At 40.5% G+C, this 23,889-nt stretch overlaps 1 protein-coding gene across 1 annotated transcript; it reads right to left on the bottom strand.

Moving 5' to 3' along the window:
• Positions 1 to 949: 949 nt before the first annotated feature.
• tfeb (transcription factor EB) lies at positions 950 to 21,972 on the bottom strand. Its single transcript, XM_063910486.1, is given in 12 exon segments — positions 950 to 4,584; positions 4,673 to 4,820; positions 4,938 to 5,013; positions 5,583 to 5,639; positions 5,766 to 5,883; positions 10,128 to 10,217; positions 10,965 to 11,153; positions 11,314 to 11,412; positions 13,879 to 14,079; positions 14,478 to 14,582; positions 21,806 to 21,868; positions 21,870 to 21,972. Coding segments are annotated over 12 exon segments (1,794 nt in total). The 5' UTR covers positions 21,942 to 21,972; the 3' UTR covers positions 950 to 4,008.
• Positions 21,973 to 23,889: the final 1,917 nt, after the last annotated feature.

Below are 23,889 nucleotides of genomic sequence, written 5' to 3' on the forward strand. Positions count from 1 at the left end.
GATCATCCTGAAGCAGCCCAGGACTAATACACCAGAAGATATGATGGAAATAGCCGCAAAAGAGAAGAAAGGAAGCCAGAAAGAAAGGCGGCAGGTGAAATGGGAAGGCCGCCATCTCTGAGAAAGTAGGTTTATTTTACAAAATTGGCAGCAATACATTTTATTTGTCAAAATCTTTATACCTCCACTTGTTTAAGGGAATTATGTCCTGCTATGCTGGGATTTAAGGAAAGGGGGTTTAATTCACATGGGGAAAAAATGTGCAATAAATATCTCAAACAGTTGCTGCTGTTTTCTGTACAAAATACATACAGTGCATCCTATTACAGTGCTCGCCATTTATGAACAAGCAAAAATGTGATTGTATTAAACTTGTTCCTAGTAGCAGTTTAAAAGTAGGTTAATTAAATGAGCAGTCAGTCCTTTCTGTGACTACAGCGATATCACAGAAGAGACTTGAAGGAGAAACTTCTATAATATAGATCTCTAGTGCTCTCTGGTGGAACTATAATGCAACAACCTTAATTAATCTGCATATATGACAGAAATGTACAAAGACAGTGAGACACAAACACTTACTTAAACCATGTATCCTCAAAAGATGTGTCACTTATATTCACTGTCTTACATTTGACTAACTGACAGCTCCTATGTTATCTTTAACTACATATCTAAAAGCTTAAGGGGCATATACAATTTATATAAATGCATTTGCAATTCTTCACCACAGTTCCTTGGATAATCCCAGTCCTTCCCCCTTTACTTTTATATTGGCTTGCATTCATTCACAGGAGACTGAGACTTTCACTTTCTTTAACAAGTTGTAAGCCAGAATTGACGGGTTTTTTTCAGGCTCAAATATTTTTGCTTGGAATAATTAGCTGTACCTGAAATGGTTTCCCCACAAAAAACAAAAGACATCCATAAACTAAAAGAATGATTCTTAAAATGTAATCCAGATTTTATTAATAAATATGTAAATGTTCTTCATTTTTAAAGATGAATGGCCGGAAATAGATGTCTCCTTCACAAAAGTCCCCCTCACTAGTGTTTTTGCACTCAAGGCTTTAAATTCCCACATCACACTTGTGTAAATCTCATGCAGTGATCGCCAAACTTGATGTTGTAACACAAAATCATGCTTATACATGTGTTGTCTGAGATTTAAGGTGAGCACTGAGAAACGTTGCCACTTCAGCAGTCTAGTATCAACTCTGTACGTACATCATTCTGCACAGTGAAGGTCCAACATCCATTTAATCTTAATAACAAGACCAAATGCACATCATTTTGAGTGGATGTAGACATTGTTTTCCACCTCCATTTAATATAAGGCCACAGACACGCATGCACACAGACACACAGGCACATTTCTCAAGTCACATCAATAAAAAAAACGCCAAAAGCCAGTGTATGGATTCTGGTAAAACCTTTTATATTCTCAGTAAAATCAGAACCACTTTTCCCTGTGTATTTTGCTCTGCAGCACCCTCTAGTGGAAGAGTAGAGGAGGCCTCAGCAGCTCTTTGGAGTGTTGTCTGTGTGAGTGTACAACAACAGTCAAACTGTGGCTGGTGGGGAAAGGCACGACTCTGGCAGACAGGCAGAGACCAATGCAGAGTCAGTGATGCTACGCCATGGCAACCACAACTCCTGGGCTCAGAGTTTATATGAAGTCAGTCGACATCCAGTCTCCATGGAAACCAAAGCCATGCAAGTAGGAGGCATGGCGAAACCGCCGACCTGCTTCGGTCTGACCAGAACCACTGGTGAATCTTACATTCAAAAAAATGAGCAAATTTGAATTCAATCAAAACAAATAATCAAGTTGGCTCCAAAGTTCAAAGTTAAAATAGAGAGAAAAATAAAAACCAAATGATATAAAAATGACATCGTAAATGTACATAATCTCTTAATCTCTCTAAAGTCAGTTGAAATCTGGAAGTTTATAAACGGCTCTCCACTCTTGTGTGTGCCTATACAGTGAGCTTACTGAAAATGGCTCGAGGGGTAGTTTGGAATAAAATTGAAATAAAACTAAAACAACAAATACCAGTAAATACATTTAAGTGGCTTAGTGGCATACATCTGAAATAAATCTTATTCCACAATTCTTCCATGTACAAAGTCAAAACAGTAATATAGTTTCCAGTGCTTTCGTAAATAAAATAAACAACAAACTATAATAAAGAAAACAAATACTTATTTTAATCCCAAAAAAAATCGCCATTAACCTTTTTTTCTTTTTCTACTGTTCCTACCTTATCAGTACTGATCATAAGCTATAATCAAATCAAAGCCAAGCCCCATGTCCACCAACAGAGATACTACTCAGGTCCACCTCGGCCTTCCCCGACCATCACTGTGAACACTAGCCAGTGGGATAACACTTCCCTTTAGGTGGCAGTTTCAGCAGCAGACCTGAGTTTTACCTCTGCAGTTGGCAGCTTCACTCCTCTCGTCAGGGGAGAGGCTGAAGCACAGGAGACTTGTTCACATGCTGATTTGAAACAGCCTCAAGGTGTGTATTGTATGTGAGTATGAGAACGCATGTTTGTGTACAAGGTGAGCACCTGCATGTTTGTGAACTGTGTGAGAACGTGGATGCATGCAAGTGTATGCTGATGCTGTGTTTTCAGTGAAGATAAGTCTAATTCTACAGTCAGCCGAGACAAACTATCTCTTTCTCTTTTCAGTATTAAACACTGTCACTATATATTTCATTCACCCGGGCTTCTCATGCAAGCAGGGCCCTTCAAAGGAAATCAGTGAGAAAAAAGAGGAGATGTTTATCTCCGGCTACGACCGAGGTATGGATGGTACAGTAGCAAACTCTAAAGCATTTACAGGCATAATTAAAGTTAATATTAAATCTAAACCCTGGCCGTGATCCCCAACATATAAAAACATCCCATTGAAGAGCAGCAGCTGCGAAAATGAAAAGGCACATTGATAGGGGTTATGAGCTGGACACCGTTCAGGTTAACATCTGCTTCTGCTTAAATCTGATTCGGCTTGTGTGTTGTGTTACAGTACCTGAGTATTTTGACACCTCACTGTTTTGGACGACATGCTGCATTCTGAAGAACATCCAACATTTTTCTCTACTCTCTGCACAGTAAAGGTCATGACAGTGTCAAGGCTAAAGGTGTAGAACTGGGAGACAGCTGTGTGTGTTAGTGAGAAGACAACAACTATAGCTGGAGGTGGGGTAGATGCAATAAATTAAAGGGGCTTTGCTAAAAAAGCTGGATTATATACCTTCTTCTATGAGTTTTATAATGTTTCCCAATGTGGTCATTGGAGGAATACCATTTAGTTTAGCAGGCTAACACAGATCTTTGTCAAACAGCTGCTGCTACAGCCTAAGTCATCACTGGAATAACAGATTGAGGAAGGGGAACAAAATGACTTGACTGCACCCCCTTCAGATAAATTATGCATGCAGGACCGTAAAGATATTTCCATTTTATTCACTATCGCTCATTTAATCATTGATGGTTCGTAAAAGAGGTTGATGTAAGGAGAAAATAACTTGTCAATGTGAGACAATGCGCTCAGTTGTCCTTGTATCTGATAACTTTAATCTAATTAACTGCTGCTTGTGTCCCCTGTTTAATTATGATTCAGAGCCATCTTTACAGAAACAAGGCCAAGTGTTCAATTTAACTCCTGACGAGGAGTGTTGCTGCAACGTTTCAAGCTCACATGCATTGGTGTGTGTGTGCACAAACGTTTACAGGATACAGATTTTTTTTTGAAATGATTGACGGCACTGTGCCTTCTTTTGCTCGTGCCGTTACGGGGAAATAAATGGAAATTGTACCACAAATGTGTGTCATGTTCAAATTGTGTGAAGTGTGTAGTTTGTGCCGGGTGAATAAAGTCTTGTATGGTGGCTGAATCCTTTCTGTCATATGTGCTGTAAATGTGTCACTTTTGATGCTGTTTTACATTTTAAAACTTTAGCATGTGCTTGTGCATGTGTTTGTGTGAGTGTGTGTGTGTCTACAGTATGTCTCCATCCTCTATGCTGAAGCTGGATCTGCGGCTGGAGTCAACCGAGGCTTCAGGGGACATTGCGGAGAGCAGCGGGTCTCCTCCCATAGGAGACAAGGGCTCGTCCATCATCAGGAAGCCCAGCGCGTCTCTCCTGCCCTGGACATCCAAACCGCCCAGGTCGCCCAGCCCCGACATGCCGTCTGAGAAGCCGGGTATCCCATCACACAAGTCCAGCGACTGGGTAAAGTCAAAGGGCTGGGAGCTGCCTACGGCCGGGTACTGGATGGGTTGTTGGGGCTGCTGCAGGTGATGGGGAAGTGGCGGCAGCTGCCTTGGCTGCTGCTGAACCTGGCCCTGGGAGTGGAGGTGGTTCTGTTGGAGGAAGTGGTGCTGCTGGGCCTGGGGGTGAGCCTGGTTCTGGGGCAGGTGCTGGGGCTGGTGGTGGGCTTGTGCCATTGTGTGAGCGAGGTTGTCCTCGGGGCTGGTCTCTTGTTTTATATAAGAAGACATCAGGTCAGTGGGGTTCAGGGCTGATGGAGAGTTGTTGGGCAGACCATGTAAACGAGCCTGCATCTCCAACTCCTGCAGTCAGTGGGCGGGGGGCAATATCATCAATATCAGTGAAGGTGCTGTGATTGTGTTTCTTTGCATGTGTTTGTGGGTGAGTTACCTGAATGCGTAGCATCATTTGTTTGTTGGCCATCTCCATCCTTTTGAAGTTGTTTTCCACCTCTCTGGACCTATGCGCGTCCTTCTGCATGCGCTTGATGTACTCGACAGACGCCCTCAGTATAGTGCCTTTATTCCAGCGCACGTCACTATGCACACAGTAAAGTATACACAGGCCATTTCCATAGATAAGTATCTGGCAGTAACACATTTCATTCAAAGTATTTTATCCACACAGAAAAGGCAGCATTATAAAAGCAACTCACAGGTCATTGGTTTTGGGGATCATGGTGCCCAGCTCTTTAATACGATCATTGATGTTGAATCTCCTCCTCCTTTCAACTGTTGAAGAAAAATAAAGAGACAAAGGTAAATACATGACCTAGATAATAGTACAGAGAAATCAAAAGTAGAAGTGGGTCAAATCAACACAAACAGTAAACATGACTAAGAGTTGTTATTGTAGTGTTTATGAAAAAAGAATACATCCAGGCATTATGGATATATAAGATAAAGGACAAAAAGGGACAAACGTTTAGGCCCACACACGGTCACAGGTAATTACCCTTAAATGCCAGGACAGCAGAAATTACCAGGTTAACCATCCACCTGCTAGTTGCACTATGTCAGCTAAATCAGTGAGAGGCTTTATAAAACTGTTTTTGCAAGACAAGAAATTATAGTGCATGTGCATGTTTGTGTGCATGTGTGTGTGTGTGTGTGTGTGTGTGTGTGTGTGTGTGTGTGTGTGTGTGTGTGTGTGTGTGTGTGTGTGTGTGTGTGTGTGTGTGTGTGTGTGTGTGTGTGTGTGTGTGCATGCTCAGATGTTTCTTAGGACGTGCAGTTTTGTCAGTGAGAAAAAAAGCAGGTACATAATTTGGGTGAAGAGCATGCTGGGGGGAAAGACTTACTCAGATTGTGGTTGTCTTTCTTCTGTCTCTCCTTGGCCATCGCACGGGCTTCTGTTCCTTTGCAAAAACAAAAGCGATCAACTAGGGGCTAATGCTCAACTATTTGTCGGTGATCAGTGTTCTATATAACTTCCACTAATCTTAATAGTTAACTAAGTATATGTATGACTTTGCCTTTCGCACCTGTCAGTTCTCGTTTGATGGTAAGGTTGGCAGGACAGGAGTTACTAGTCATAGCAATGGCTGGACCCTTCATTCCCGGCCCTGTATACACATCCAGGTGGCTGCTAGAGAGTGGGAGCTGGGGAGGACACACAAAATACACAGACATTAACAAAAATTAAACACATTTAGAAAACCACCAATCTACATAGTATCTTTTTTTAAGTCCACAAAAAGCATGTCTTTTCACTCTACTGGCTCCTTCATTTTGCACACTTCGCATAATGAAGGAGCCAGTAGAGTGAAAAGCAGGCTTTTTGTGAATGAAAATTCCTCAAAAGCATAAATGACTTGTAGTAATGACATGTTGTAGTTCTGCTCGACTCAAAAGGAAAACCGTAAAAACACTTTCATCTATAAAAGGCTTTTTTATGATTATCACTTGACATCTTTGTCTCTTCCAAAGTGCATAATTTAACACAATGTCAGATCGTATAAAACTAGAAGGGCACACGGAAGGCACTGATGGTTTTGCAGAGTTGACAAAAGTGAAAAAAACGTTTTGTGTATGCAGAGTGATCAAAGTTAAATGGGTTCCTCTATGGTCCGTGCCTTCCCGTTTCACCAAGTTTCATTAAAATAGGTTAATAGGGCATCCTGCAGACAAATAAACCAAAACCGAAAACCTCCATGGTGAATGAATGTTGACCTAATCAAAGTAAAAAAGTAATTGAAATAGAACGTTTAGATTATTACTTTAAAAAGGACCACCCATTTATAGCTCCTTACACCTTATAAGTATCCTTATAAAGTTAGTGTTCGTTTTTAGTGCGCTGTAAAGAACAGATAGCAGGAGACAATGCAATAATATCACACCTGAGAGCAGCCTGCCAAACATACAGCAATGATTGACTATCATCCTATCTACCTTATCTGTCTTTATGGCTTGAATCTCTCCTTCGCCTCCAGCAGCTCCTGAACTCACACTTGTGACGTGGTCTCCTAACTCTTGCACTTTAGACGTTGCATAAAAGCTGGGATTTAGTTTTGTATAGACTGCTTAAAAGAGGTAATTTCTTTTTAATTGTTCCATATAGTTTGAGTGCGAAGGAGTTTTTATGTCTCGTTACAAATCGTGTATTACTCCCTGAAGTGAGGGCAAATGTGAACACTGCTAATGAGGGCTGAGAGATAAAGAACTTGAAGGAGAAGATACGTTATCTGCTGGCTACTGTGTGAGATCAAACACATTCACGTATAAACACACACACCTCCACAGGCTCACTTCTGTATGTAAATGATATGCTTCATTAAAAATCTAATCAACTATAAATCTCCACTAGTGAGGAGGAAATGGGTTTCTTACATGTTTGCTAATTGTAATTGTATGTTAAGCTGTTGACATCTTCATTTGTCTTGATGATTTTCATCATTTTGAATGATAAAATAGAGATGGGAAAACCCTGACATATTATCTGCTTCCTACTGAAACCTAAACAGTGCATCAAGTCAATTGTTAATGCAATCTTAGTTCAATGTATTGAATTATATAAGGACCAAACCTCATCCATTTTTGTGTCCGTGTCTTAATGTGTTTCTATTGATTAATGTTATGAGCGTATAAGGTTTCGGATCCACGAGACAATACTCAGATTATAACATGCTTTATAGAGAAAACACATGTATTCCAAGCCTCCTCCATGCTTCTGCACTGACCTCCCATGTTCCTGCCTGGCAGCCTCACTCTCACAATAAGAGACCATCCAACTCAATTGAACAAGCAAGCGTGACTGGGACTCAGTATGGCTCAGTTTAACCACCCATACACACTCACACACACTTAGGAGTTGAACTGCTCACTTGTGCCTGGTATTCAGTGGTGTTCCCGGCTTTTACTAAACTTTGAGATTCCAAGAATTCCATGGATTTTGCCGCTTTAATCCCCATCAGGATTAGCAGGTGAGTTTTGCTCACTGGTCTGTCAATTGGGAACAAGGCTCTGAGCATTGTTTCCAGTATTTTAACACAAAAACACTTCAGATCAGTGATTATGCTCTGAAAAGGCAACACTTCTAACGTATTGATCGGAGTTTCGAGTTGCTCTCTGACTCTGACTTTACACACTGATCCTCCTCAGGATTGATCAATTGCCTAATCTAATCAATCAGTGTGATGTTACAAGAACACAAAACATACAAAGGGAAGCAGACACAATTATATTAATGAAACTCATCAAACACATAGAAAATATAATAAGATACAACTACAGGAGGCTGTTCAGGTTTCCCCCACACACACGAACACACACACACACACACACACACACACACACACACACACACACACACACACACACACACACACACACACACACACACACACACACACACACACACACACACACACACACACACACACACACACACACACACACACACACACACACACACACACACACACACACTTGTGAACCAAGGAGTTGGATAGACGACCACACAGTGAGCTGAGCCTGCATGGGTTGAACCTGCTAATAAGTATACCCCTAATTACATGGTTTACCCCAACACGGCTCCTAATATTAAAATGAACGTGCAAGAGTTCTGATTACAGTCTTGCAGAAACACCCATCACGTGCAGAAAAAAAAAAAAGATCTGAAACCTCACCCATCCTACTCCCATGCTGTGGCTCATTTTATAATCAGGGACCCGAGGCTGAGAGTTAGAGCCCTCACTGCATCCTGTGGATCCCTCAGAGGGAAAGCTAAACTCGAAACAAACCAAACTCATGTTAAACAGACTGACATACAACTGCGCTTCAGTGTCTTACCAGCTGAATTTGTTCTCCTTCAAAAACTTCCACAATGGCATACGTTTTATTCATCTCCTTCATCCTCTACACCTTCCCTCACTAGGTGTTTCTTCTTCTTTTTCTTCTTCTCTCAGGCAGCAGTAGCACTCACAGCTCTCTCTGGCACTGCCGCCCCTGTCCTGGGAGACTGACCTCAGCAGCACCGATCCTGTCTTTCTTCTACCTCCGCTCCCCACCAAACAAGAGTGAACTTTCCCCTAACTGGACTTTCAGCCTGTTTTCCCCTTGCACAAATTGCCCTCATCCCCCTCTCCCTCCTCCCTTCTTTTCCTCCCCCTCTCCTTCTCCACCTCCCTCTCTCTCTCTCTTTCTCTCTCTCCTTCTTTCTCCAAATATCTTGTAAACAAGTTGAACTCTAACTGCTGGCAGTTTAATTGTTAATTTTCGGAGTTTGTTCCCTCAGACACAAAGCACTGTACAGTCCTCGTCTGACATGTCCTCTCTTCGGTTTCTAACTATGTTCAGCAAGGTTTAAGGATGGAATGTTTAGTACTTAAGTCAATTATACACTTAACATGTGTATAATGTGTATCTAAGTTTGTGTATGTGGGTGCAAGACATATGAGGAAATCCAGAAACAACGGGCAACTTATCAAAGCAGATTCTTCTTCAAAACTTGTTGAGGTTTAACACAAGTTAATACTGCACCAACACCATCTCAATAACAGCAAAAAAGCAAAATAACCACAAAAGGAAAGCAGTGACAGAGTAAGACGGAATAGATGCATGAACAGCAATACTGATGACTCTGCATTTCCAACCCTATAACTCTCTCAGGGCAGACTGGGCATGAAATATAGTGGGCCAGGGTTTCAGAGGTCTTCAAAACCCGTGAATACAACACTAGATCATTTTAGTTCTGTATTTTTAAACATTAAAAGGTGCATGACCCATGTGGACCAGCACAAATATGCTTACAGCATGTGCATTGCAAATGTATTTCTCATTCCTTTCAAAATGTCATTATCTTACAAAAAATTGCAAAGCAAAAGGTCTATTTTAAGCAATTTCCATGCAACGTAATCTTAAAAATAATCTTCCCCTTGTACACACAAGCAAAAATTAACTGCTACTACTTAGTCTGTTTATTAAACCTAAATATGATCTCAAATTATGTTAGTGACTTCAATCAGGAGTTTGGTGAAAAAAAGTTTCTGTGTACTGGACAATAAAAACATATGCTATTGGAAAACTATTCAAGTATTCAGAGTATTTACTTAACCTTTTTTTTAAAGAATATAAAGTTGTCAAATCAAATGACTCATTATACTATGTCAAGACTGATCTTTACATTATATAATTTACAAATCACATTAGCCTTGAAGGAATTTTGTAACTGCAAATGATATCCTCTATTCTTAGACTTCCAGTTAAAATAAGTTAAAATTCCCCACAAAAAAATAATGATAATAATAAATGAAAAAAAGGGGTCAGTTTGTTTCAAAAATGCAAAAGTCGCATAAAAACAGAGGATTCCTGAAATCACACATCGTTGGCTGGTTGGTTCTACTCACTGTGTTTGGCATCTGGATTGGGTCAATGTAGGCCTGAATATCATCGTAATTCGACTGCATGCTGATGATGTCATCAATGACCTCATCCATCTGGAAAAAACAAACTGGTTGTCACTTGCGTAATTTTGATAAGCTTAATGACGTATCTTGCTTAACTTTAAGACTAACAATGCAACTATGTCTACATCTCATCTTAATATTTAGCAACTATCATGCATGCTCGTTTGGTTATCAAAGCACCCGAAACCTGCTCGTATGTACTCCTGCAGGAGAACTCACCTGCAGGTGCATGCCTCCCTCAAGAGAAGTCACTAAAGATAACTTCTTTGTCATGAAGGCCAACTAGAAAGAGTATTTTTTTCCCAGAGAGACTCAAAGTTGCAAGCGGGTCAAGAGTTTGAGGAGGAGGAGGAGGAGGAGGAGGGTGGGTCAAAGTCTGCCAGGTTCAAAGGGCCCTACATTCTGCTGTCACTTGTTAAGCTGTAATTACTGTTGCTGGGCCATAATGGAGCATTTAAATTCCAATGATAGCCAATCTCAGTTATTGCCAGTTAACCAACTCATTCACCCACACACCAACTATACGCATGAACAATAACACCAATGCATTTGCTAACGCTGCTCCTGCCTACCAAAGAGCAATGAAATCATTAAGATGCTTTCATAAAAGGTGGAGATAATGTCACTTTGGGGGCAATATTCAATCCTCATAAGTTATATAAGACTGTAATTAAGGACATTTCAAGGATATTTGTTCAATCTGGGCTCCTGTAAACTCCACTTTATAACATGTTTACCGTGTATTGCAACTGTGTGCCTTTGCTTGAGGGCGCCTACCTCTGTCTCGTGGCTGGAGCCGATGTTGAGCATGGCCATGGGGCTGTTTGGGGCGCTGTTCCCTGACATGAGCTGCTCGGTGCGCATGTGTGGGGAGCGTAGGGGTGGGGGGGCGGACGCTGAACCACCTGTAGGACCCATGTTTGTCGGAGGAGAGGGCTGCACTGGCCCCACTACTGCGTGGACCGTCTAAGGACAGAGAGAGAAAGAGAGGGGTGATGGTGTTCATGACTCAAAGTGGCTTAGTGCAACACTGAGTGGATTGTTGTACAAAGAAAACAGGCAGAACATATAGTGGATCTAATAAGATAGAGGGCACAGTGCAGAGGAAAGGCATCCAGAAACGTACCTGTTTGGTGGCATATGTGGTTGAGAGGTATTCTTTCACCTGTTGCCTCCGAGACTGACGGATGTGGTAATCCGTAGGATTCTCCAGATGGGTCTGTACCTGTATAAGTAGTAGGTTGTTAAAGGATGGGATCAAATCTTAACCCATTATTCATTTTGCACACTGGTCCAATTCTTTGTTGACCCTGCTAAGGTTTCCTTTTTGACTAAATTATGGTAAAAAGAGTACTGTATATGCATGATATAAAGACGTCATTTAGCAAATATAAATATACGGGTTGAATACTGCTGCTACTCTAAACTAACTGAAAACCCTTTATATACAAATATAAATATAACCACACTTTTAATGTTCACCAAAAAGCAAAGGTTCTTAGAAAGGGAAAACTTTTGAGGTAGGTAGTTGAAACTGCATAAATTACAAAGTGCTCGTCAGATTAGACATTGTATAAAGGATGCAGCTGTAAGTAAAAGGCAACAGCACATTGTGACCATATTGGTAATATCACTGCAAATATTGCATTATGACTTTGATATACCCCATATTTTTTACTATTTTGTAACATGTCAAGCACTAAAAAACAACATTGGAACAATGATTGCACATGGTTAATATCACTAGAATTAGATTTGAATTAAAACACAAATATTTAGTTAGTGATATATGAAACAATCACAATTAAATGCAAAACATTGAGTATGTGCTTAAGATGTACACTTCATTATCCCTGTCCCATAACAATGTGATGGCACATGGGAGCATTAAGTCAGTAGTAAAGCCTGCAGGAGTAAAGCCACTAAATCCTCTGGTGTGGCTACATAAAGCAAAGGGCTGGCCTCATTCCTTCACATCAAAGAGTAAAGCTCAGTAGAAAGCATGCCTGCTCCCCATTACTACAGAAAAAGACTCAGCCCTCCAAACCCCCTCTGCTTTATAACCAACAGCAGGATTATACCAAATGACCCAGAAACTTAGCCGTAAATTCATGTTTTTTCCACCTTCGAGCTACTCTGTGTATGTTTTTTTTCACAGCAAATCTTGACAGACTTGATAAACACACGTGATTGGTTGTCAACTTTAAGCGGCTCTGGGTCTCGTGAGACAGAGGAACAACTATTCAGCTGTAGCTATTCAACCTATTTGGCTGAATGCTGTCAGCACAGAGGAAGTCCAAACAAACACAGGAGCTCTGACGACTCAGTGAGACTGATGGACAGACAGAAAGAACTCCTTATCTACAACATGAAAGGAAAGTCACTGACAACCCTAAACACTGAGATTTCATAAACACCACCCCAGACACGCATGCACAGAGTAAACTGTCGATACAGCAAATTGCCCCATACAGTTACCGTTTTACAGTTCAAAATACCATAAAGCCACACAAACACACAAGCACATAATGGAGTACTGAGCAATCCCATATACACACAAACACACATCGTCAAAGATAAGGAACCACACAAGCATCTTTGGAATCGAGCAAAATGTCACTTCAGCTTTATCAGTCTCTGTCAGACTATCTACATCCTCCTGTCTGTCCTATCACTAAACATGTCAAACGTCTCTTATCAGCCTCCCCCGTCTGTCTCCCTACCTGCTTGCTGCTCCACCGCATTTTTCTTTCTTTGCCTTTTTTTTCAAATTTCCCCTGCTGCTGCTGTTGCGTGAGAGGCCACAACGCCCAGTGAAGTCCTGAGCACCTCGGCTGCACACTGCTGCCCTGTCTGCTGCTCAGCAACATGTGAGTGGATTAATGAAAGTGCCACAGCCCCCTGGCCATTTGAGACCCCCCTTAACCGACATCTTTACTCTCTTCCGCCAATCCTCTCAATGAGATCTGTTAAGGGCTTTGTCTTTTTAGTTTGCTGGCATTTTGTCTGGAGGTCTTACTATGTTTCTTTTACTCTCAAAAACTTCAACATACTTCCTTCCTATAAGCCATTTCCAACTTTCAGATTATAATTTAGCCATGATCAAAAGCATAGTCTTCATTCACAAGCTATAACAGTCATTCAATTAAGTGATAAGTCTTTAAACATAGAAACCTACTGTGTTAACATCCATGTCTGTCAAAAATCAATTAATTTGATCCTATTCATTTGTGTGAATTGTCATAACAACATATTCATTTTGACTTATGGTAAACAACTTGTTTTATGATGTCACAGTGACCCTGACATTTAATCTTTGACCACTTGAGTCTAATCAGTTCATCACTGACACCAAGTGGACGTTTGTGCCAAATTAAAATAAATTCCTTCAGGCTAAGATATCAAGATTAAGCATAACATAACAAACATTTACTGGGTTCCATTTTATTAAATAGTAAGGAATAGTTTTTTTAATCTGTTTTAATATCATTGTAAATTAAATATCTTTGACTTCTTGACAAACAAAGCTAAGCAAGCTACTTGAACAATGAGAACCCTGGGAAATTGTGATGGTCTTTTACAAAAGTGTCTTACCTTTTCCCGCCTTATTAAGTAGTTGATTTGATAGTAATAACTACATAAATCAGTACACATATATCAGTACACTTAAATTAATCTTGGCCCTACTGACCTTAAGAACCTCCACAGGGACCTGCATGCTTTGGTGATGCTGCGGGGCATTGATGGCTGGTGTGGGTGCAGGAGGCATAGCCATGCAGTGCTGCATGTATTGCATGGCTGCATTCTGCTGCTGTTGCTGCTGCTGCAGCTGGATCTGCTGTAACTGCTGCCTCTCCCGCTGCTCCTCTTGCTGCAGCTGGTCTCGCATCAGCTGGACTCACAAACAACAGACACACACACAAAAACAAATACACATAACACAGGAATAATAATTAAAACATTGTGATTTATACACTCACTTTCCCTGACCCCTGCTTTCTTAAGAGTGGACAAAAAGATCTGATAGGATGAAACAACTGGTGACTCACATTCTATTCTATCTTTTTAACCGGCCTTAAAGGAAATGATACATATACGTACACATGCACAGCCAAATGTATCAGTGGTTACTGCGTGTAGATGTCATTCAATTAAATGGCACGTCCACAAAGCTCTGACATTGACCAGAATACCTTTGTCTCCAGGGGCCACTCAATCTCACAACACTCAAAAAAGACATTGATATCTATATCTATTAAAAGGCTTGCATATTGGATAGTGCTGTTGTACCTGCATCCGCATGCCAATGCGTGAGGCCATGGCTGGGGGGCGAGGGGGCAGGGGAGGGCGAGCCGACGTCAATGCACCGCAGTCCAGCCCGAGAGGTAGAGGAAGCTGTGGAGGACAAAGGAAGTGACAGGACAGTGAGAGTTGAGCCCTGAAGAGAGGTAAAGTGAAAACTAAAACATCTCAAAGGTTTATTATTCCTATAGATATTAGCTTTTATATGGATTAATGTTTTAGTATAATAATATTGAGTGAGGCTCAGTGTCTGAGGGAGTTTATACATAACCAAACCATTGTGCTTTCTGCAAACAATAACATTTACATGAATAAAGAATTAATTTGATGTTCAAACACATACAATTATCACATTTACAAAGCAAATGTGATAATTGTATGTGTTTGAACATCAAATTAAACCATTTAAAAGCAATGACTCTTCTATTCAAATTACAGTCTTCAAAAATAAATTTGATATTAATATCTTATCTTTGAAATCACAATCCAGGCCACATTCTGAACAATAACTACCCATTAACATCCTCTTCCTTAATTTAAAATAATGGTCATTAAATAGATTACCTTTGTGTAAGCTAACTATAACAGTATTATGTCAACTCAAGTTATGCTAAATACATCCTGGTCCTTTCATTTTCGACTGAGATGTGTCTGCTCACAGCTCTGGCTGCAAACATTGTTTTGATGCTTGACCGGTTTTCCACTCACGTGCACTCTATTTCACAACTGTATCAAAAGGCACCTTTACAAGTTGTTCAGAGACATGTTGTCAGACCCCAGTCTAATTAAACTATATATACAGTGTTAATATCTTAGCATTTGCTACAGTGTCTCCTTCATGTCTGTCTGAGTCTTCATATAAACGGCTCAAGAATAAATCTTTCTCTTTAAAGGGTGTATACTCACCTATGTATTTACGATAAACAAACCATAAGGCTTTTAATATCAAGGCGACACAAATGTGTCTATTATCTTTTTAAGAATTAAGAACACTGCCAATAAAAAATACAGTGCAATATTTTAAAGTTTTATCAGAAAAAACCTAATAAAGAAAAAATAGCAAACCAATAATCTATCCAACCATACTGTCTCATTTTGTTCCTACAGCTCTTTTTGTGTCTTTGCAATGCGAGTTGGATTTAAGATCCATTCCAGAAATCAAACAACACAGGAAGCTGTTTTTATATATCAAAGGAGGGTTTTTTCTTGATTTAAAATCTTTAAACATGCTATTAAAAAAATCAACCAGTCAAAATAAAGCAACAGAGATACAGAATGTGATTTTCTTCTGAATTAGCAAACTAATTGTTGTGATTCGAGCAAACTAAAGCAAAGTGCATCTCCAGGCCATCTCTGTGTGACATTTTTATATGTATTCTCATTTAAGTTCTATCTGTTTTCTCATGTTTATAAGAGGGCACAGGGATGGAGATAAGTGAGAAGTAACACTCTTTGCCACCCCCCCTCCAACTCTATCCCTAAAAAAAAGGGGGTATTGTAAGGTACTTCCTTGATTACGGTGGGGAAGTCATGTGAGAGTCATGTGGTCTTGTTGTTCTTGGGTGATCATGTGAGCAGAAGGATGATGGGGAACACCCATAAACCCCTTCCAAAACCTCTGTCTTATTTCACACACACACACACACACACACACACACACACACACACACACACACACACACACACACACACACACACACACACACACACACACACACACACACACACACACACACACACACACACACACACACACACACACACACACACACACACACACACACACACACACAAATATTTAAGCATGCACACACAGTGGGGAATCCCACGATTGACAGTTCCCCTTCTGCAATGACTTGTGATAATCCCCTGCATGACTAAGCACGTCTGAACTTGCAAAGATGTAAAAAAAACATAAACATGTTAGGGGCTAGATTTCTAATGTATTATAAAGTCTCTGCTGATGGTAACTGCAGAGAATGCGAGAAACTACATACAGAGGAGCAGGGACAGAGACATCAGGGTCTAAACAACCAATCAAAATCTGATTCCTCCAGTCTCTCATCAGTAACACTGTCTGTATATGGTTATAAAGAGAGAAAGACACAGAAAGAAAGACAGAGGGAGAGAGAAGACTCATTGTGCATGAGGTACAATAAGAAGGGCAGCTCCTATTGAGGACTGAAGCCGCCTGTTGTCCGAAGTGTACATTTCAGCACCCGAGGGGGCACACACTGCCCGCTTTGTGCCCATTGGATGGCCCACATGAAAAACACACTCCCATGCAGAGATACACATCGAAACACACACATTCCAACACAAACATGAACCAGAACTTGGACTCGAGCACATCACACAAGCAGCTCCAAACTGCAAAAACTATTAAAATACTCTCCATGAACAAAAAGGAAGGTAGAGGCTCACTTCTCACAGGAGAGATAACCCTATAGTACCAACAACTACTGTTGCTGTACCATAACCACTGCTAACATCTGGAGCTGTAGACAGGCCCTCTCAAGATGTAGCAACAGTAGTTCTATTTCAAAGTTCTTAGGTACACAGACAGAAAAACAATTGTGTTTGCACTGAAACACACACTGAGGTGGAATGCTGCACAGTGTATTTATAAAGTCAGACAAATGGGGTGATTACATCTCCAAACTCAATCGAGAAGGTAGGAATGCCAACCAAAGGAAGATGTGAGCTCTAATGTGTTTCTCAAGATCTAAGAATAGACCTCCATGCTGCATAGACTGTAAAGGCCCATGAGACTAAATTTCAAATGCTAATTAATAAGCAACCTCCAAAATGCCTCCGGACACAACTGGATAGACCAACCAATGACACAAAGCAACGAGACATGTGACATAGCCCTGAATGATGGAAAAATGTAAACAAACTACATGAGATAAAAAGGTATTTTTACTTTGCTTGACAGATCGATCTGCAAGTTCATGTGTCATATTCTTTGGAAGATGCAAATCAATTTGGTCAGGTGGTATTAGAAAACGCGATAGACTTCAAAAGAAAATTCCACATCAGCTGCAACCTTCTTAGTTGTTAGGCATCGATGTCGCTCCTCTTAACGATCTTTGTTTCTAACCTGCAATATATCCCCATGAACAGTTGTGATTGGACCGTCAGATCTTAAGTTGAGAAACAGACACATTTGCCAGATCAAATCAAACATGAGCTTGCTGATATGTCTTGTTGCAAGGCAAATAAAATGATGACTGTACATGCTAAGTTTCAGCACTACTTAAAGTCATCCTTATCTACTCCTAAACAGAACATCAGCATCAAAGAACAAAACATAAAACACAGCTAAAGTGTGTTTTGCTGTTTGTAGGACACATACAGTATGTGTCACTGGCAGTTTGACTGCAGACGTAGCGGCTACGTTAGCATAACACCATCTAACTTTCCAACACATCTGAAGCTTTAAGTGGCTATATGTGTATCACGCAGCCTTCAAGTGTGACTAAGCCATGATACACAAATAAACGCAGTGACAGGATATCACTTCAACATATCATATGGTGACACACTGCTACCAGGCAGCATGGTCTCCCACATGGGCCTTCCCATTGCCTGGCATCCACTGGGGTAAGCAGCAGGCATCTGTGACGCAGTAAGAGCACACAGTGGTCATTGTGTGTCCAGCGCTGTGATGTCACAGCCCCTTCACTTCAAACACTGACAGCCAGTGAGAGGATGTAGAGCGGAGGAAGCCCGGATCACAGGTCATCTCTGGATTGTGCCACAGATTAGTCACAAACATATGTGCCAACAATAAGACGACAATGGAAACATGGAATACATTAAAGATGCTGTGCTTGGCTTCGTTTCTATACATACATGTGCAAAGTGTGACATATAGATGATCAAAGACACAAACACACCAGTACACACACTTGGGGGCAGTGTGGGGCCTTGCCACCTGTGCTTAGAGACATGGTGTTAATTTGTGGAGTGTTTATTTTTAGAATGGACTGTGCCATGCCAAGAAAGGCCTTTTCAATGGCCAACTTTGAGCAGCTACATAAGGGATGTGAACATACGCGCATTAACTGAGATGCTCTCCCACAACAAAGTATGTGTATATCCACATGTATGTGGCCACAGCTGCTTTGCAGATTTCAAAGATAATTTACATGTCATCTGCACTAAAGTGTAAAGACGACCCAGAAGAGCATTTGTACTGCTTTGCAGGGATTATTACCCACCTCTATCATAACAAGTATTGACTATGAATTTCCCTTTTAAATAGCCGTCTGGTTTTTTACTTTTTTAGCAGAGGACTGCTTTGGACTTTATTTGTAGAATTTACAGTCACATTGAAAAGGCATTTGGGACAAGCACAGAAACAAATTGTATTATGTTATATTATTAATTGATTTCTGATGCTTACAGCATTTTGGCACAGCGAGTAAGCATTCAATACAATACATTTGGTGCGTGTATTCGGCTTGGCCTGCTCTGACACACACACACACATCAGAAAAATTGTTCAAGAAGTTAAACCCCAGTCATGGCTGGGTAAGGAGAAAGTTAAGTTATTCTTGGCAGAAAAAAATAAAAGCAAGCCTTTGAATAAATCACTTTGGCTGCTTTACTACCACTAATTTCAGGTTATTAAATTATAAGTCTAGTTTTCTGTTAATATGACAGCTTTTACAAGTAACACTGCTTTTTGCATGTTACAAGCCATTTCATCACTGCACATGCGCACTCACACAACACACACCCTTTCCGCATTAAGCTATCGGTCTGCCTGCTCTAATGACTAAAATAACCCCTCTGCTCTCTGTTCTCCTTTTCAGGAACACCCTGTTCCCCTGAGCCACGGTGTGTTTTACTTGTTTTGTTTTTGTGCATGCGTGTGCGTGTGTATGTGTGAGCAGTTAGGGGTTAGAGTAGGACATGTACAAAAAAAGGTAAGTGTGCATGTGGGTTACTGCTCTACAGTGTCTGTCTGCTTTTGAGTAGACACTGATCGCACACACTGATCGGGGAAGGTTGGTAGGATTATGTGACATGGCTGGCATGGCAAGTATGGACTCCTTACCCCTTCCTCTTTGAACTCACACATACACACACATGCGCACACGCGCACAGCTGTATCACTTGGCGACAGAACACTATTCGGACATGCAGACAGAAAGTCAGATCATTTTCAAACACTCAGGATTGGTATTCTGCTGGGTCAATTGCTGCTTTAAATATATAAACAGTCATGTTTATAAATAAATAATCTGTCATGTTATATGTCAACTTCACATCTGTATTAATTGCAACAGAAACACATAAGATCACACAGGGGTTGTGTTTGCACACCAGAGTGTATAGGGTTACGGGAAATATTGATTCCCATTTATATTTAAGTCATTTATATCAGGATAGCCTGCTGTGAAAATGCACTGCTCCACAATCACTATTTCTACATTATAATATAGCAGCACATTGGTGCACAGAGACAGACACATATAGACACATGTTAAATTACCTTTTTTAGAGGAAAAATTGTTCACAACGGGGGAATACACTCTGCTTATGCTGCCGACTACATGTCTTGATGATGGAGAAAGTTGATTGCAATCTGCAGGGGAGGTCGGGGAGTGCGGAGAGAGATGAAGATAGGCGATGGAGGTGGAATGAAGAGGATACAAACAAAACAGACAAAAAGAAAGAAAGAAAAGGTGGTTAGTTATCAAATGTAACAGTGAATAATGGATGAATGTAATTAATAGCTCGAACATAAATCACAACGATTTAGCTTGAGTCGGGAAGTAAAACAGAGGAGGCAGTGAAGTGTTCAAGGGGGGAAGCAGCAGGTGTGCAACACACACTTAATAACTTAAAACATAAGAGTTTCCACAGCGGAAACGAAGGGAGCAACAGACCATGGTTAGACCTTGGTATACACTCACTAAATAAAGGTGTATTCTGTTGACGGAGACAACTTTGATTCAGGTTTTTATGAATATGCCAAATTGTTGCTTTTCTTTTACATCATGGTGTTGAAACCAAGTACTCAGAAGTAATCGATTAAAAAGAAAGCCTCTTCTTGTTAGTAGCATGGTTAAGGTAAAGCGCTGGATATATAGCAGCTGCTGTAAAACGACCGGTGACCTTAGATTTTTGGTAGACCCGAGGAGAATAGAAACGTATGAGTAATTTACAGGCATACAGAGTTCACAGCGCAACATTTCTGCACAGTCACAAACTTTCTGAAGGTCATCGGGATACATCACCATAACTTGTCAACAATGTGTGTGAATCACTATGCCTGTCACCTTGTAAACACAGTCTAAAAATAGCTGATCAAGATAGACCCTTGCCCAGAGTGAAAATGTCCACGCTGCTCTCCTCAGGACACTGTGGTTCACAGATCATAGAGAAGGGAGCGCTGTGAAATTAGCATGGAAAGCACAACACAACATTGTAAGCACCAAAACACTTTGAGCCATATCAAATCAAAGTACAACATAAGGAGATTACAGGAAAGACAATAGACCTGCATCATCAAGTATGACCACAATGCATCACTTCCCCTTTTTGTCCATACGTTTTCACAACTCCTAGTTTTGTCAGTGATGAAGAAACTTCCTCTGCAGGAAACCCAAGGAAAGAACCTAGAGCTATTTCTGTTACATCACTTATTTTATATGCAAATTCATTGCTTTTCATTCATCAATCATACAATACCCCAATAATTCAAACGAAAAGTAAATGCTGAGGTAAGTGATGTTATCAGATCATGAGATGTAATCACATTCACTCATCCTGTTTTGTCACAGGTTGTGGTGCTAATTCTGTCCCAAGGAAACATCTCTCAACTATCTGACCTCAGTTTACATTGTGTATTCCTTAAATAGATGCATTTTGACAGACAACATTAGAACATTGGAGAACTGTTTTTTTGTATTTTCATGATTTAACTTTCATTGTGTCCCCACCAGACCGCCACAGAATCAGTAGTATCACTCTGACATTATGCCTCCACTTAATAAACATGCGCATAATAAACAAACAATGCCTCTAGATCCTATTTCTTTTTTGGGAAGGTCAAAACGCAACGTAACACTGTCAGAAGCAATTCAAACAATACTGCTTCTGTTGCTGTTCACATTTACAAGGAACTTCATGTTACAAAAAACAGATATGCACAGACATGTTTACTTTCATTTCTGATCCAACTGCAAGTCGGTTTGAAGTGAGCTCATATTGACAGCTCCTATTACACAGCCAGGCATTTAGAAACACTGATACTTATACATAAAGTATAAAGAGAATGTATAAACTTAGATCCTTACCAGCAACTGTCCAACTATCCCAAAGACAACATAATGTACCAAAGAGATATTTGCTCCTCCACGTGCTTATACACACACTCTCTGACAAGGACACACAGTTGTTTGCTGGCAGGGCTGAACTAACTAGTGCATTCATATGCCGGTTCAGTGGTTGTGAGGACACTCCTCCCTCCTCAGGCAGAGCTGCAGTAAGCTGGGTGACAGTCACTCTTAGTCACCTTCATTCCCTTCCTATAACCACAAGCTCAGCTTCCTATTCCTCCTCCTCCTCCTCCTCCTACTCATTTTTCTTCTCCTCCTCCTCCTCCTCCTCCTCCCCCTTCCCCTAAATTAGCCTGAATGTCATGGTCTGGGGCAACAACAACGGGAGCCCTGTGTGCAGGAAACTCATCTCTCTCTCCATTTTTTTACCGTCTTTCGTTTTAATGTGGAACTCCTCCTTCCGTCCAGATCCCGTCTTAAAGCAGTGATCACAATTTAAGTACAGGAACCCCAACATCAAGCATGCATAACCACCAATAGATCTTAATGGAAATTCCTGATTTTTTTGTGCATGTGTTATCCGAAACGTTACGGCAGTGAATCAGTATCTTTACTTCTTTAATTGCCCTTCCACGCAGTCTGTCACTCAACCTCCCACACGCAACGTACATACAAACCTGCATGCTTAGATGGTGACATGGTTATGTTCTGAGATTCAACAGATAACTAAGTCTTCACACAATACCAAGAACAGGAAATGGCTATTTATTTTCATCCATATTCAAGGTAAATATTGCTATATTTTAATGTCAGTATTGTTTTCTTAAAATAGCTTTTTATCAATTGTTTATGTATGAACCAAAAACACCAAGGCAAATTATTTGTATGTGTTGAGCAATAAACCTATATCTGATTCTGATATCTGTGTCCGTTCAGTAGTAGTTATAACACTCTTATGCCATTTAGTAATAAAAAGAAAGGTTTCTTAGTAAGATATTTGTCATCAGATACTGAATGTCACGGTCCATGTGTTGGAGATTATTCAGCAGGCGTTTAGAATCACAGCATAAATAGAATGACTGATAGAATCGGATTTTAGTGCATTTCAGGGACGTCACTGATTAGTTTCAACATTGTGCAAGTGACTACACAAGAGATTATATTTTAGAACAATCGAGATGTTACAATGCAGTGTAGATCACATTGTCAACTTACACTAAAAGGTTTACTTTAAGTATACTACTATATTAATAATAGAATATTGTTACAGCTGTTATGAATCCAAGCTATTGTCACATTCAAACACAAAGTGATATCTGTATGCAGGTAACTACAGATTTTAAAGTGTGTTATATCCATCTGGTTGTAGTTTTTATTTTATAGTCACTGATGAAAAGTTTTTACTCCTATATAAATTCTACTTCGCTTGTAAAGTGGAACTATAAGAATGTGTGTTTACTTGTCAGAGATTTTAATAAATCAAACAGTAGTCACAATCACTTCTCCCTATGACCTCCTTCATGCTAGTGCATCTTTTTTTTTACGTCAGCACAGGCAACAACTCAAACACAGTACAACATTCAAAACTGCGATTTGCCAGGTTTTCCTTATCATGTGTCGTAATGCAACAGGACAATGACTTCTACTGTTGCGCCAAACATTGTAAATCTGTGAACCACTCATTCTAACTCACTGTTGGCTAATTAAACCAGAACACGGTGTCCAGCTATAAAATGAAGTGCAAATCAATGCATCTGCCTCGGGTTGCAACACACATGTCCGCACACATGAAGGCCAAATGCATAGCGTGTGCAGCTGCTTGTTTGGCAGATCATTTGTGTGCAATAAGTTAATAAGACTCTTCCATCACTATGTAACCCAAGTATGAGTTCCCTTCTGATTAGCACCCCTCCATCTCAACTCTCCGACACCATCCTGTATCTCTGAATGCAGGAACACAAACACTGGTATCAAAGTGCCACTCAGCTTGTTGTGCCTATCAGAGCAGAGGAGAACACTGGCCAGCATGGTTCATCAGTACCCGGCTGACAAGCTTTCCTTGTTTGTACACAAAGCATTCAAAAGCGGGCCAGCTCCAGTTC

Source organism: Eleginops maclovinus, chromosome 20 (assembly GCF_036324505.1).
Source record: "Eleginops maclovinus isolate JMC-PN-2008 ecotype Puerto Natales chromosome 20, JC_Emac_rtc_rv5, whole genome shotgun sequence".
In the NCBI taxonomy this organism is placed as follows: domain Eukaryota; kingdom Metazoa; phylum Chordata; class Actinopteri; order Perciformes; family Eleginopidae; genus Eleginops; species Eleginops maclovinus.